The sequence below is a fragment of the Sinocyclocheilus anshuiensis genome, unplaced genomic scaffold, assembly GCF_001515605.1.
Source record: "Sinocyclocheilus anshuiensis isolate Anshui unplaced genomic scaffold, SAMN03320099.WGS_v1.1 scaffold1581, whole genome shotgun sequence".
Taxonomy (NCBI): Eukaryota; Metazoa; Chordata; class Actinopteri; order Cypriniformes; family Cyprinidae; genus Sinocyclocheilus; species Sinocyclocheilus anshuiensis.
In genome coordinates, this window is record NW_015540988.1 from 287,433 (window position 1) to 302,001 (window position 14,569).

At 35.2% G+C, this 14,569-nt stretch overlaps 1 protein-coding gene across 2 annotated transcripts in view; it reads left to right on the plus strand.

Annotated features, from left to right (window-relative positions):
• The window catches only part of LOC107690158 (semaphorin-4G-like), a 38,363-nt gene that overhangs the window by 11,620 nt on the left and 12,174 nt on the right, over positions 1 to 14,569 (plus strand). For both annotated transcript variants that reach the window (XM_016488398.1, XM_016488399.1), the window contains 6 exons: positions 8,705 to 8,853; positions 9,830 to 9,892; positions 9,967 to 10,065; positions 10,162 to 10,255; positions 10,359 to 10,472; positions 11,761 to 11,915. In XM_016488398.1, the coding sequence (XP_016343884.1) occupies positions 8,705 to 8,853; positions 9,830 to 9,892; positions 9,967 to 10,065; positions 10,162 to 10,255; positions 10,359 to 10,472; positions 11,761 to 11,915 (674 nt within the window). The remainder of the gene's footprint in view (positions 1 to 8,704; positions 8,854 to 9,829; positions 9,893 to 9,966; positions 10,066 to 10,161; positions 10,256 to 10,358; positions 10,473 to 11,760; positions 11,916 to 14,569) is intronic.

The window sequence follows — 14,569 nt, forward strand, 5'->3', positions numbered from 1 at the left end:
TATATATATATATATATACTGTATATATACAGTATATATACAGACACAAATCCAAATATGTTTGATTAGTGGCAGCTGTGTTGTATCACACAGTATATTCAACTTTAGTATGTACGAATTTTATATTATTATAATTTATTATATGTTTGTTGAAATATATCTTTATTGTATAAACATCTGACTCATTACTTGTGTAGAAAGTGAAGTGTAGCACATAGAGCTGCTCAGAAAAATCCAAGTGGCTGGAGCTCGAGGGCCTCACTGGACCATAATCCATCCCTGCATACATCTCTGACAGATCTTTTCATCAGGTTACTTAGCAGCTTCTGCTGCACTTACAAAAACCAATGAGCTCATCTCTCCTCTCATCATTTCATTTAGCATCCCTGTGCAGGCATGAGCTCAGATTAGCACTGTGAGCGGAAAATGAGATGTCAATTACTTCTGAGTTAAAATTCAAAATCAAACCCCTGCTCAGCAACAGGCAAGAGATGAGAGAGTGTAAAAAGGAATACATTAAAATAGGGGTTTTGGCATACTTGGTGACTAAATGAGATAAGACATGACCGAAGGGGGAAAAAACACTTTTTAACCCTAGAATGCATTAAGCAGGACTTTTTTAATAAATAAAAAATTATTTGATATTCTCTTTAAAAAATACTTGTCTCTGACCCACATTGATATCCTATTTCTTGGTCATAGAATGGTAAGAAATAATATGTTGTATCACTACCCCAAGACCACATGAAGGAAGTCAAAATGGCCTGTATTCATTTCCTAGTATTTTTTAATCTTTTTATCAATAATAATATTTATTTTTTTGAAAATGTATTGATTACTGATTACTCAAAAATCTGACTTTGTTTTGCTCTGAAACTTGAATGTTATTAAGAAGACACCCTTTGTGTAGGTTTTTTGGATCATGCTTTGTAGGGTTAACTACTTAGTAGTTCCTTATGTAAGCTTTAACTCCCTTACTTATGTTACATATATTGCATAAAATATTTTTTAAATCAAAAATCTTAAAATAGTCCAAATATTCTCAGTCAAATATTATATAATGTCCGCTAAAGTGTATAATTAGCTGTTTTTCTAGGCACTCGTCTCTCACAATCCATGCTCACTTTATTCTCACATAATAAAATAATTTAACGTTTTATTCAACGTTTATATATATCAAATATCAAATTAATTATTTTTATATCATAATTTTTATAATTAATTGAAGCATTATTATTATGTTATTTATTACTTTTGAGTTTGCCGTGAATATAGCCTTTGATGGAATATGACATTAAATGATTATTTTATATAATAAATCATTTAAATGCATTGAGATTCTACAGCTACGGAATAGTCTAAATGCATTAGTATTTCATACCTATTTATTTATTTATTTATTTGTAAGCACTATGTACAGCTAAATAAAACCCTTGCAAAATAAACACTTTAGGGTGATACAAGATCCTTATTTACTCTTGTTAATAATTAAGTTATTAATAAGGTTTTCAAGAATATTGCTGGGAAATCATTGTCTTGTGCATAGTCACCTGTGAGAACCCATTTAATGTGGACTGTATATCTCAAGAATCCCAAAGCTTTAACTACAGAGCGAGTAAGTATCCTAAAACCCCTCGATCACCTCTTTCTGTGGCTGCTTAATCATTAATGAGTTCAGAGAGCGCTGTACTTTATACTCTAGTAACCCTCAGAGACATGAGACCGAGTCGAGATAGTGACAGGCTACCTGAGGGAGGACAGTGTAAATTATATTTGCACTGTATGTATTGTACACCCTGAGCACACTCATTAAGCTTCTGTCAAATCTCAAAGCTCACACTGCTGTGAAACTGCGTGAAGCGGCTGGTTTAAACATGACTGAACGCCGAGTTCCTCGCTGGTTCTCGGGAGACCTTCACTTGTTTATTTAGCAAATACACAGTCTCTCTCTCCCTCTCTCACACACATGCACAAGGCCTCTGGGATGACAATCCGAATCATGTTGTGAATGTCATATTGATTAGTTAATTAGCAGTGCAGTTGAGCAGACAGAGGGTGTGTGTTTGTGTGCGCAGACTGGACTGGACGGGAGTGTCTTGAGCTACTCTAATGTCAGTTGTAATGGTCTAATAGTAGTCATTCTGCTGTCAGTGCTCAATCGCATATTCACTACATGGCTAACAGTATGTTGACATCCCCTTCTAATTGGCAGGTTGTTCCAGTGCAGACACGTAATGTCAGATCTTAATGTTACATTCTAGAGAATTTTAGTCTTCCAACTTCATGGAGTTGGGTTTCAGTTGGGATGGGATCTAATCTCTTCATCCATGTTACAACATCTATTGCAAACAAAAAAGAGTGATGCGGTTCAACTCCCTACTAGTGGTTTTGAAATTAAATGCTTAACACTCACATATAGCTGTGTTGTTTGAGCGTCCACATACTTTTGACCATATTGTATAATTGCATATTACATATTGAACCAGATTGGTGAGAGTTGAAAAAAAATTTTATTCAAAAAGAAATATATATTTTTTTGCTCTCTCTTACAGTCACCAGGACTGCATTTTAAAAATACAGTAAAAATCGTTACAATTTAAAATAACTGTTTTCTATTTTAATATATTGTAAAATGTAATTTATTCCTATAAATTCAAAGCTGAATTTTCAGGATCAGGATTACTCCAGTCGTCAGTCACATGATCCTTCAGAAATCATTCTACTATACTGATTTGCTGCTCAAGAAATGTTTCTTATTATTATCAATGTTGAAAACAGTTTAAACAGATTAACATTTTGGAAACTGTGATTCATTATTTCAAGATTCTTTATTGAATAGGATGTTCAAAAAAACATAACTGATTTGAGATCGTTTTTTTAAACCAGGTAAAAGCCCTTACTCACTTTTGATCAATTTGATGCTTCCTTGCTAAATTATTCATTTCATAAAATAAAGAAAAATCCAAACTTTTGAACAGTAGTGTATTTTGTGTACGGCAGTGTATGACGAATGCAATCTGCTACAATCAGTTGTGTTTTCCTGTAGTGCGGAGTCATTTTAGTGTGCTGCTACCTCACTTTACCTGTCTTAATGGTTGGATTATACTTTATCCAGAGAACCGGAAATGCTGGTATTGTTCTCTATTGCTTCATTGTTACTCCACAATGGATCTTATACCAGACTGGATCCTGAAATACAGGAATCTGTGATAAAAGAAGCAGGAGAATGTATCAGCTGTCTTTGTTCTGAGATATTTTAAGGGCCAGAGATTTAATCACTATACTGAATGTTAGAATAACAACTTAAATCCTTTTTTATGAAGACATTTACACCATTTTTTTTATTCCCAGAAGAATTATATTCTTATACATTCTTAGAAAAACAAACACTATGGAGGTTGCATTGTACAGTGATGTCAGAGAGTAATACCACGGTAGTGAATGATTACAATATTTGTAAAGCAATGTAAATATAGGGGAGTGAATTGTAATGCCATCAGTTCAACCACTTCAAACAGGCTCTGCGGTGTTTAGTTGTTAGCTTGTGTTTTATGTATTTGGTCTTTTTATTTTATATTTATTTATGTTTCCTGTAATTGTATGGGGAAGGACATGACAATTAAATTTGATTGCCACAGTAAATTAATCTACAATGTGTATAAACATCTGGCATTTTATATTAGTATTAATGCGGAAAAACAACAGCACTCTATGTACTTGGCATTTATTTACATATATTACAGAATAAATTGTAGAGTTATAGAAAAATATGGGATATTTAAAGTTTGAGTCACATAATACTGCCATGGTACTTGTATACAAAACCATATTATTAGTATGGTATCATATCCAAAAATGAAACCTGGTTAAAAAAAAAAAAAAAAAAAAAATTTATTTATTTTTTATTTTTTTGTAAGCAGAGCTGCATTGATAATCCCAATGTTGTGGAGGTTGAAGCCAAAACTCATTCCCAACGAACTGTGTCTATAGTTTGCCAGTGTTTCGTTGACCTCCATCCGTTCCTTGTAAGATCCCATGACCATCTTGAACAGACAACCATTTGTGCAGCTTTAAATCCTGAGGAGCTCTATTTGAGCGATCAGGAAAACGAGTAATTCTGGTTTGGGGAAATGATAGCGTGTCTCCGCTGCACTGCCATGTGCCTGAGAATGACAAGCACGCCTAGGTCGTGTGGTTTGTGTCTGTGTAATAGCAGGCCTGGAGAGTGCTATCAGTCAGGATGCTGGTCTGGTTGGGATGGGCGTTGCTTCATGCTGGGCCGGTGCCATTTTAACACACCTCTTTACATTCGTTTGAAGTTCAAAGCTGCTCTGCTCACCCCAACGCAGGGATATCGTGGAGGTCTCTGTGTTATGTGCTTGTGAACCTTTGTTCTGTTTGATTAACCTTGGCTTGTAATTCGTTTACCATTTTGAACTGCTGTTTGTGATGAATCTGGTGCCTAGTGGAAAAGTACAACGTAACGTGTCAGTATGACAGTGTAAATGATATGTGCATGCGAATGCATTTGGGACTGTGTATATGTACTGTTTATTCCAGTGTGGCCAGACTAATAATGTGTGCAAGTCTTGGCCCTGTTCGGCTCTGTTGGGTTTAAGATTGACCCCGTGCTTCTGACCCACTGAAGAGTGACGCCTGAATAATTTCTGGAGAACTGTGGGAAACACATTGTGATCTGATAGTGTATGTCTGAGTGGATCAATCTTTTCTGTTAACATTGTAGACTGTTCTGGGGATGGAGGGTGAAGATATTAAGAGGAAAGTTGACAGCAATTGGAAATGAGCACAGAGTAGATCATTCTGCTATTTTACTTTGAAACAGTGGATTAGACTCGTGGCTTTTCTTAAGGTTCATGAAATTGGTTTGATAAATGAAATCTTCCAGTCTCATGACCTCTTGCACACTAATTATTATTTTATCATTCTTTCTGGCCAAAGCAGAGCTTTCAAGCTGTGCCATAAGCGCCATTGACATTGAAAGGAATAGGCTAATATTCAGAATAATGGTAATAGTTGGTTTTTATTATTATTATTACTGCATTACATTCACCCCAAGGGGTCAAATATTGGCTTCTTAACATTGTCAAGTTAAGGTAAGTCAGTTTGACTGGTGGACATATTAATAATGCTATTTCCAGCCATCAAAGTGCAGATCATATCTTGAATGAGTAAAGCCAGAAATCTAGTGTTTGTGAAATTAAATTTAAAGGTCAAATCAGGAAAAAAAATCTGATAGCAATAAATTGTGCTCAAGTCATGCAAACAAAAGAAATTGGTAGTTTTCTCTGTTTAATGCTAATGCACATTCAAAAGTAAACAACAGCCAAATGGCTCTCTTAACTATAAAAAACTGTTAACACAAAAAATGAATAAATAACTATAGTTTATTAGCATCCACACTAATGAACAATAACATTCTGTTTATTATAAGTACTGCGGTCTTGTTTTCTGCCGCTTTAAATGCTCATGCGGGTGGATTCTGATTGGCTGTCAATGTTTTTATCGTTCATCAGCTGAAAAAAGGGTCTGACACGATATCGTTCCTTTGTGTCGTTGTTGTTAAAGTTGTGGTGTGACTGTCACTATCTCTCTTAAAGGGATAGTTCACCCAAAAAAGAAAATTCTTTAATCATTTACTCGGGTATAAATAAACAGTTGACGGTAGCCATTGACTTCCATAGTATGGAAAAAATACTGTGGAAGTCAATGGCTAACGTCAACTGTTTGCTAACCAACATTCTTCAAAATACCTTCTTTTTATGTTTAGCAGAAGAAAGAAACTCATACAAGTTTGGAAAAACTTGAGGCTGAGTAAATGATTCTCCATTGAGAACCAACCATAGTTAGTTGATGAGTGAGTGGAGTTGATGTTTTGGACGAATTTAATGAAGATGATTTGATCGTTAATAATATAATTTGTTTGTTGTTAAGAGATGAAAGATCTCAGAGTAGCTCGTCATTCCTAACACGCACTTGAACACAAAAACAAAAGAGCAAGTGAATGGGACTGCCTGAGTATTAGAGAGAAGTTAATCAAGTCTGACCATGTGTGTGTGAGAGAGCAGGAAGCATTAAGGAAATGCAGACGTTTCTGCATGTTTGCGAAACACAGCAGCGCTGTGTCAGCAGGAAGTCACAGGGCACCTTAATTATCTTCTTTTTCTGTTTCCGCCTGTCTCTGGTATGCACCGTCTCTGTAGCTCACTCCCCTCTGTCTCTCCGTAGCTGTGTTTGTCAGCTCTGCTGTCATTGTAGCTCTCTGGGTCCTCAGCCGAATCTGGCTGCGCTGCATAACCTGTCCTGTCCCTGCATGCAGTGCTGCCACACACTGCTGCCTACACGAGTGGAGACGTGTGACCTGTGGGCTGCGTGTGTTGATGTTTTTCAGCATGTGGTGTTATTTTTGCAGTACGCATACCGTACAGCACCTGTCGTGAGCACATCATCACAGTAGTGCGATCCACAACACACTATTGGGCAAACAAGAAACCGGGAATGTTTGTTTGTGTATCAGCTCACCTTTGTGTTAAAAGGGCGTTCTGCCTCCTATGCTCATTATGGAATGAGTGATGACTGTCTTCTACTACTTAGAGTAATTATATGAACATACATAGTTTAATACATACCGTAAACATATAAAGTGCCAGTTAAACTTCTATATTTCTTTTATTATATATTTTACACTTTAGTTACCGTTTGCAAGCAGACAACCTATGTCAAACTCAGAATCACTAGCGTTTTAAAGTTTGGGGTCGGTAAGAATTTTTTATTTTAATATATTTTTAAATGTAATTTATTCATGTGGTGGAAAAGCTGAATTTTCAGCATCATTACTCCAGTCTTCAGTGTCACATGATCCTTCAGAAATCATTCTGATATTCTGATTTGCTGCTCGAGAAACATTTCTTATTATTATCGATGTTGAAAACCGTTGTGCTGATTAATTATTTTTGGAAACGGATACAATTTAATGCATCTTTGATAAATATAAGTATTAATTTAATTTAAAAAAATAAAGAAAATCTTACTAATTCTTTTGAACATGGGGTGTACAAGTCTAAAACAAAATCTTGCTTGGCATGTAACAACCTGATCTCATGGGAAAATTTTACTATTTTATGAAAATATACAATAAAAAAAAAGTGAGCATGAAGGTCTACCGCTAAAGATAACTGAGGCTAAGCGGATTGTACTAATGAGATCATATAAATTCACACAAATTAGCCACCAATTCGCCAAACTGAAAAAATAGTTGCCATGAGTTTGTGTTGATCAAATGACAATCCAACAAACAAAACAAATAATACTAAAACACCACCACGTAATATCAACAAATGTTTTTGTTTTGTTTTGTTTTGGTTTGGTTTTAGTTTTGTGATTAAACCTTTGTTACTCTGGAAGTGAAAAGGTCTGTTCGAAAATTCTACATAATAAGAGACACATGTGATTCATTAGGGTCATGCAGGGCGTAATGTCAGCATGAGGTGTGTTGTCTTGCCTCCTGCAGGGCACCTTACACAAGGACCCGGAAACATAAAAACAACAGGCAGATTGACCCTTTAATAAGCCCTGTTTCCTTGCGTACTGTTGCTAGGCCTGACAAGCTTCCCCACTAGTTCTGCTGCTGTCAAACATGAAGAGAGATGAAGCCAATTACCTCAAGAATTAATAAATAATATCTGGATGAATGCGTTTATTTCTAGTAATTATATTAAAAAAAAAAGTATTAAAAAAAGGAAGGCTACTGAAACATAAAAACATTCCAAAAAGTAAATAAGAATCAAGGAATTTGCTTTTAATATGCAGTCATTGAAAAAGAGTAAAGCCTAATTTAAAATATGAATACAACTTTAAAACATTAAGTTACCTTGGAGCAAATGTACAGTAGGTGTCTTAAAGCTGGGGTAAGCAATTTCTGGTAGCCAATGTTGACATTTGAAATCACCAAAACAAACACGCCCCTACCCCAAAAGGGTCTCGCCCCTATTTTGATATAAATGTCCGCCCCACATATATGTACGCAACCCAGGCAACGATTAGTTCTGTGAAACAAAGCAAAACCAATGTTACACCGTGTCTACACCTGAGGCGAGTGGCGCGGCGTGACAAAATACTATAGAACTCATTATAATCAGTGATGCTGTCTACACCATAGATATATATACATATCTATGGTCTACACTGGATGCGGCGCGGTGCGACAAAAAATCTCCGACAGAAAACTGCTGCTGCATTATATTTATGACGTATTGACACAAATTTCAAATGATTTTCAACAGTCGCATTGTCGCGTCCAGTGTCCCCGTGCACTGAGCGCTCTCTCCTCCACATCATGAGTAGACACACCCCTTACTGCTGATTGGCTACAAGATTGTTTTGCTATTCGGCCCGAATCAGTTTTCTAAAGCGTTTTTGAAAAATCGCTTACCCCACCTTTAATGATGTTACAGTCTACATGTTCATTTTTGAACGATGGCGATGCATAGTTTAATCCACAGCATCCACTTCTCAAGATTTGGAAAAGGGAAGCTGAAGTTGAATGTCAATAAATTAAACATGGACTCACTGACACAGGAAACAGCTCATCTTCACAACACCAAGCACCCACAGAACTTAAACAAGTGTTTACGGATCCTTTTATGGATAAAATATTTCTTTAACTGGTCTGTCCTGTGTGTTTCAGGGCTGTTGGACCTCAGGCGCTTCAGAGGCTCGACACTGAACTACAGTTTATTGCTGCTGGAGGAGGAGGCAGGCCTGTTGTACGTGGGAGCGAGAGGGGCTTTATATGCCCTGCAGGCTAGTGACATCTCCAGCAGCTCTCTGCAGACCGTACGTACTGACAAAACACATCAGCACTTAATTACAGAGCTTGCCAGGCAGAACTATATTGATAATATCCTATTTTTATTCTTCTTCCGCTCCACAATTTTCTGCAATTAATTCAGCAAAAAATGCTTAAGATGCAGACTCCATTCAAATGTTATGTGAATAATTTCACTGTTAGGTGCCATCTATTTTTGGTTTATGCATACGTAATACTTTTTGAAAAATGCAGGAATTTGAAAATATCTGTGACGTACAAAGTAAGAGGCCATTCACACAGGAAATGGAATAAAACAGAATTTTAACAGTATTTTCAGTACATTTTTAAAAGAAATTAATACTTATACTTTTGATTAAAAGTCACAGTAAAGACATTTATAATGTTTCAAAATAATTCAATTTCAAATAAATGCTGTTCTTTTGAACTTTGTACTCATCCAATTAATTTTGATTTTGAACTGAATTATTTTTTAAAGATAATGTAATTATTTAATTATTACTAATTTATAATTATTTAAATAATTCATTATTTTGGTTTTCTTTCTTTTTTTATTTGCATACCGAATTGCGATTTATGTGTTTATTTTGTAATATATATTGGACCTTTAGCACTGGAAAGGAAAGGAGAGCAAACGTCAAATTATGTGTTGCAGTATCCTATAATCTAAGCTTAAAACTTAAAATATTTCTTGAGGAAATACAAATATTGTGTATTTTGTTTTAACATTTGTTTCTTTTTAAAGATCACTAAAGATGCTTTTTTATATATAGAATGTGTAGATTCTTTCCTCCTGAGAATTCAGATTTAGTTTCACTATTTTGTTTCAACTACTGTGCATAGTAAGTTAATGTGAGAGTTGTTTACAAACACCAGTTGGTACAATTTGGCACAGCAAACTGGAGCAGGAAGTTGCTGTGCCAGGAAAGCATTTTTACAAGTCTTGTCAGTTCAAGAATTCTTGTTAATCTTGTACTTGGACAGATTGTCTGGGAGGCATCAGATGATCAGAAGCAACAATGCTTGAACAAAGGGAAAGATAACAAGGTTAGTCACGATCTCCATCTATTGTGTTATCATCTCTAGTTCACATACTGACGTAGACGTCTTCCCCCTTACAGACAGAGTGCTACAACCACATACAATTCCTGCAGAGGTTCAACAGCACACACTTGTACACTTGTGGCACACATGCTTTCAGCCCTCTGTGTGCATACATTGTAAGTAACTGGGATGGCTACTTTTTATGTCTCTTAACAAGGAGAGATCTTATTTTAGGATGAGGACTGTCTAAATTATTTTGTTGTGTTTTCCAGGATGGGAGGGAGTTTAAGATCTCGTCAGCCTTCGAGGAGGGTCGAGAGAAATGTCCATATGACCCCAACAAAGGCTACACTGGCCTGTTGATTGGTATGGCATCAATAAATCAATTAGCAATATACGTTTTGCCCTTAGTTTGTTTTATTAAAAACAATAATTTGATATTAACAGTCATATCATCTGTTTCCCTTAGATCAGCAGATGTACACAGCATCTCAGTATGAGTTCCGGAGCTTTCCTGACATCCGACGCAACTCTCCGAATCCCACATTGAGAACAGAAGAGGCTCCAACTCAATGGTTACAGGGTCGGTCTGCTGCAGCACATTTTATTAGTAAAATATTTCATCCCACACCATCAACATTACCATATGTTTGGATCTCTCAAGTCACAGTAGGTTAATAATCTTCGGCCATTTAACACTACAGTGGCGTCCACAAGTCCGAGACCACCATCTAAACTTGGTGTAAAAATTTAAAACAAATTCTGAATTATTTTAGGACATTAATCAAATGTGTTGGGGGTAATGCATTACAAGTAATGTGAGCTACGTAATCAGATTACTTTTTTCCAAGTAACTAGTAAAGTAACACATTACTTTTTAATTTACCACAAAATATCTGAGATATGTTTTAAAATAACTAATGCAAGTTACATTGTTTTCCCATTTATTCACTGACAGCTTTGCTGTCGGCAATAAATCCAGATGCAGAAGCACTTCGTTCAGCCTGAGGCTTATTAACTTTTGATGTGAAATGGCCTTTACAGTTGCCAAAAATATAAATTTTGTGTTCTATGTTATTAAAAATAAATAAGCTAGCCCAGCTCAGGTGACAAAAAGTAATGCATTACTTTCCATAAAAAGTAACTAAGTAACACAAATAGTTACATTTTTATGGAGTAACGCAATAGTGTAATGCATTACTTTTAAACGTAACTTTCCCACACTGCTAATCAAATGTAAGGAAATGGTTATCCACCATCTTTACAAATAAAAAATGAAATTCTAAATTTAAATATAATATAATCATATATTATTCACACTACCTTTTCAAAATTTGGGGATAAGTAACTTTTTTTTAATAAAATAAAACTTTATATATGAAGGATTCATTAAATTGATGAAAAAAGTCAGTGTAACATTTATAATGTTACAAAAAATGTGTAACTTTGTAACTTTTTGTTCTTTTATTACAATTTCCACAAAAATATTAAGCATCACAACTGTTTTCATCATTGATAATAAAAAGAAATGTTTCTTGATCTGTGAAGGATCATGTGACACTGAAGACTGGGGTAATAATGCTGAAAATGCAGCTTTGCATCACAGGAATAAATTACATTGTAAAATAGTTATTTTAAATTGTAATAATATTTCACAATATTACTGTTTTACTGTATTTTTGATTAAATAAATGCACTCTTGTTGGGTGTAAAGACTTTTTTAATAAACATTTTAAAATCTTACCATCCCCTAAGTGTAGTGTCATTTAGTATACATTTTTATTTTATTTTAATGTGCAGTATTGAATTATATTTTGTAATTCCTCTTGCTGTGATGTACTAACAGCAATCTTCTGTCTTGTCCCGTACAGAGGCTGATTTTGTGGGCTCAGCGCTGGTGAGGAAGAGTGTGAGTAGCTCAGTGGGAGATGACGATAAGATTTACTTCTTCTTCACTGAGAAGAGTCAAGAGCTCAGTCCATACTTCAGTCACAGCAGGGTGGCACGGGTCGCCCGTGTGTGTAAGGTACAGAAGATGTCTTCACTCCACACGTCACTGTACATGTTCATGTTCATTCTCGTCTGCATCTTAAAGCTGGTTAATTGAAGTGCTAAAATTAAGGGGTAGAAATCCAGACTGTGGTAAACATGCTTTGCATAGTAAAGTGGAACAAAATGGTTAAGAATTTAATCTCTTCGATGAAAGCAAAAATGACAAACACTTGATTCTCTCCACAATATAATGATACACAAAAATAGGGAGATGGCAAGACATCGTCCTCACATTTGAGTTGTTAAGAGACATCCATTGCCCTGCCCTGAAAAATTGCACACATACTAAAAAGTTCCTCACCAATGCATTTTAGGCTCTACTGTTTCATTCTCAGCATTGTAAGGGCTCTGCCCTCAAAACGCTCCTTTATTTGAAGTGTGGTTTTCTACAGGTTTCCTAATAGGGTTTTACAGCAACATTGTTGCCAGGCATCTCACTCTCTAACGGCTCCCTTCCCATGAGACTCGCCTCTCTGTCTCGCTTCTCAACCCATCAGTCTAGCTGTACACACTCAGATCAAAGTGCCAATTGAAAATGTCTGCAATTTCACATCTTTTCTAGGCTGCTACTCTACAGTGTTTATTTACCATCTGATGTTTTTGTGCACATTCAGTATGCTGATCAGTGCAATTAAAAAAGTGAATAGTTTGTCGAAGACACAGAGCACGTCTTTACGGTCTTAGCGGTCAGGATGTTGGATGTTTACTGCAAAGGACATTTTGTTGTTGATAACTGTCTGGCTTAGTAGTTGGGATTAATAGTACAATTGTTTTCAAAGCATGTGCCTAATATTACACTAGCTGCTAGCATGCGAGATGAGAATTGTGAGTGTATTTGTGTATGTATGTGAATTCAGCTTTTCTTTAAAATAGATTAAATCCTTCTACTAAATGATAGACTAGTACATATTATTTACACTAAATATATCAGCATGTGAGAAAAGTCTACCTGTATATTTTGATAATTTTTTTGAAAGAAGTCTCTTATGGTCATCAAGGCTATATCTTTTTTAAATCCAAAAACAGTAATTTTGTGAAATATTATTGTAAAATTATTATCACGGTTGGAAACCGTTGTTCTGCTTGATATTTTTTGTGGAATTTTTGATGACTAGAAAGATCAGAAGAGCAGTATTTATTTGAAATAGAAGTCTTTTGTAACATTATAAATGCATTTACTGTTTTGACCAACTGAATGCATCCTTTCTGAATAAAGGTAAATAAATGAATAAATTCTGACCCAAGCTTTTTAATGATAGTGTACACAATAGTGGGTTAGATAACAGACTGAATTGCATTATAAGTAGTGCTGTCAAATGATTAATCACGATTAATCACATCCAAAATAAAAGTTTTTGTTTACATAATATATGTGTGTGTATTGTGTGTATTTATTATGTATATATAAATACACACACATACAGCATATATTTAGAAAATATTTACATGTATTTATTTTCATATAATTTATATCATATATAAATATATTTAATATATAAACGTTACATATTTTTCTGAAATATATACATGCATGTGTGTGTATTTATATATACATAATAAATATACACAATGCACACACATATTATGTAAACAAAAACTTTAATTTTGGATGTGATTAATCGCGATTAATCGTTTGGCAGGACTGCTTATAAGCCAGTGTATTGAAGCCGGGGCTGGTAAAGTGTGTGAAGCAGGCTGTTTGGATTGAGGGTAAAATCAGCTTCTCTGTGGCAGTTCACACAGCAGGATCACCTTAATGAGTAGATTATTGTTCATTATCCACATGCTAGAGGTACTGAATGTTGTTAATGCACACTAGCTGACATTGAGCTGAGGGACAGCCATAATTAAACACAGTAACTCAGCTGTTGTCAGTAACAGTCTGTATAAAGACTTAATAAAAGCGTTCTGTTTCTTCATACTGGTGTAGGCTAGAAATCTTTTGCAGTTTTTAAATATTCAAAAAGATGGATTGAGATGGATTATCGTATCAGTGCCAATGCATTAAGCTCTGGTTTCATATCACCATACATCTGCTTCTGAATATCACCAGGCTGAGATGATGGCATCATAAATCAACATTCAAAAGCCAGTTTCCCTTTTCCACAGTGGAAATTAAAGGCCATTACATTATAGTGTCAGTGTTATTACCGGAAACTAAGTAGGGAAACCAAGAATTGTTGCAAGATGCTTTTGGATCCCGTCAAAGTTATTCCTCCATGAAGATTTATTCTCCTCTTGGGAGGCAGCATGGAAAATGTACTTGATCCCCCTGACATCATGGGGGATTCCTTTACATACAAAACAACCCATCCAATTCAGTGCATTTCCCTTTCCCACAGTCACACTGGCGATAATGTTAGCTGCCAGTGAGCCATGCCAAGAGCCAGTGATCCATGTTAAAAGAAATTATAAACTTTCTTCTATTACTTTTTGGTAAAACTCTTAGATGTTTTCTAATAGTAATGAATAGATGTTATATACTTATATATCACATAATGATAAATATTTTAATTGTTTTTTATGTTTACTTCAACTGTTTACTTCCATTTGTAAGTGACCTTACATGCTAAATCAATACGGTAGCATTCAAAATCTGGGGACAATAAAATGTTTTTGAAAAAAGTC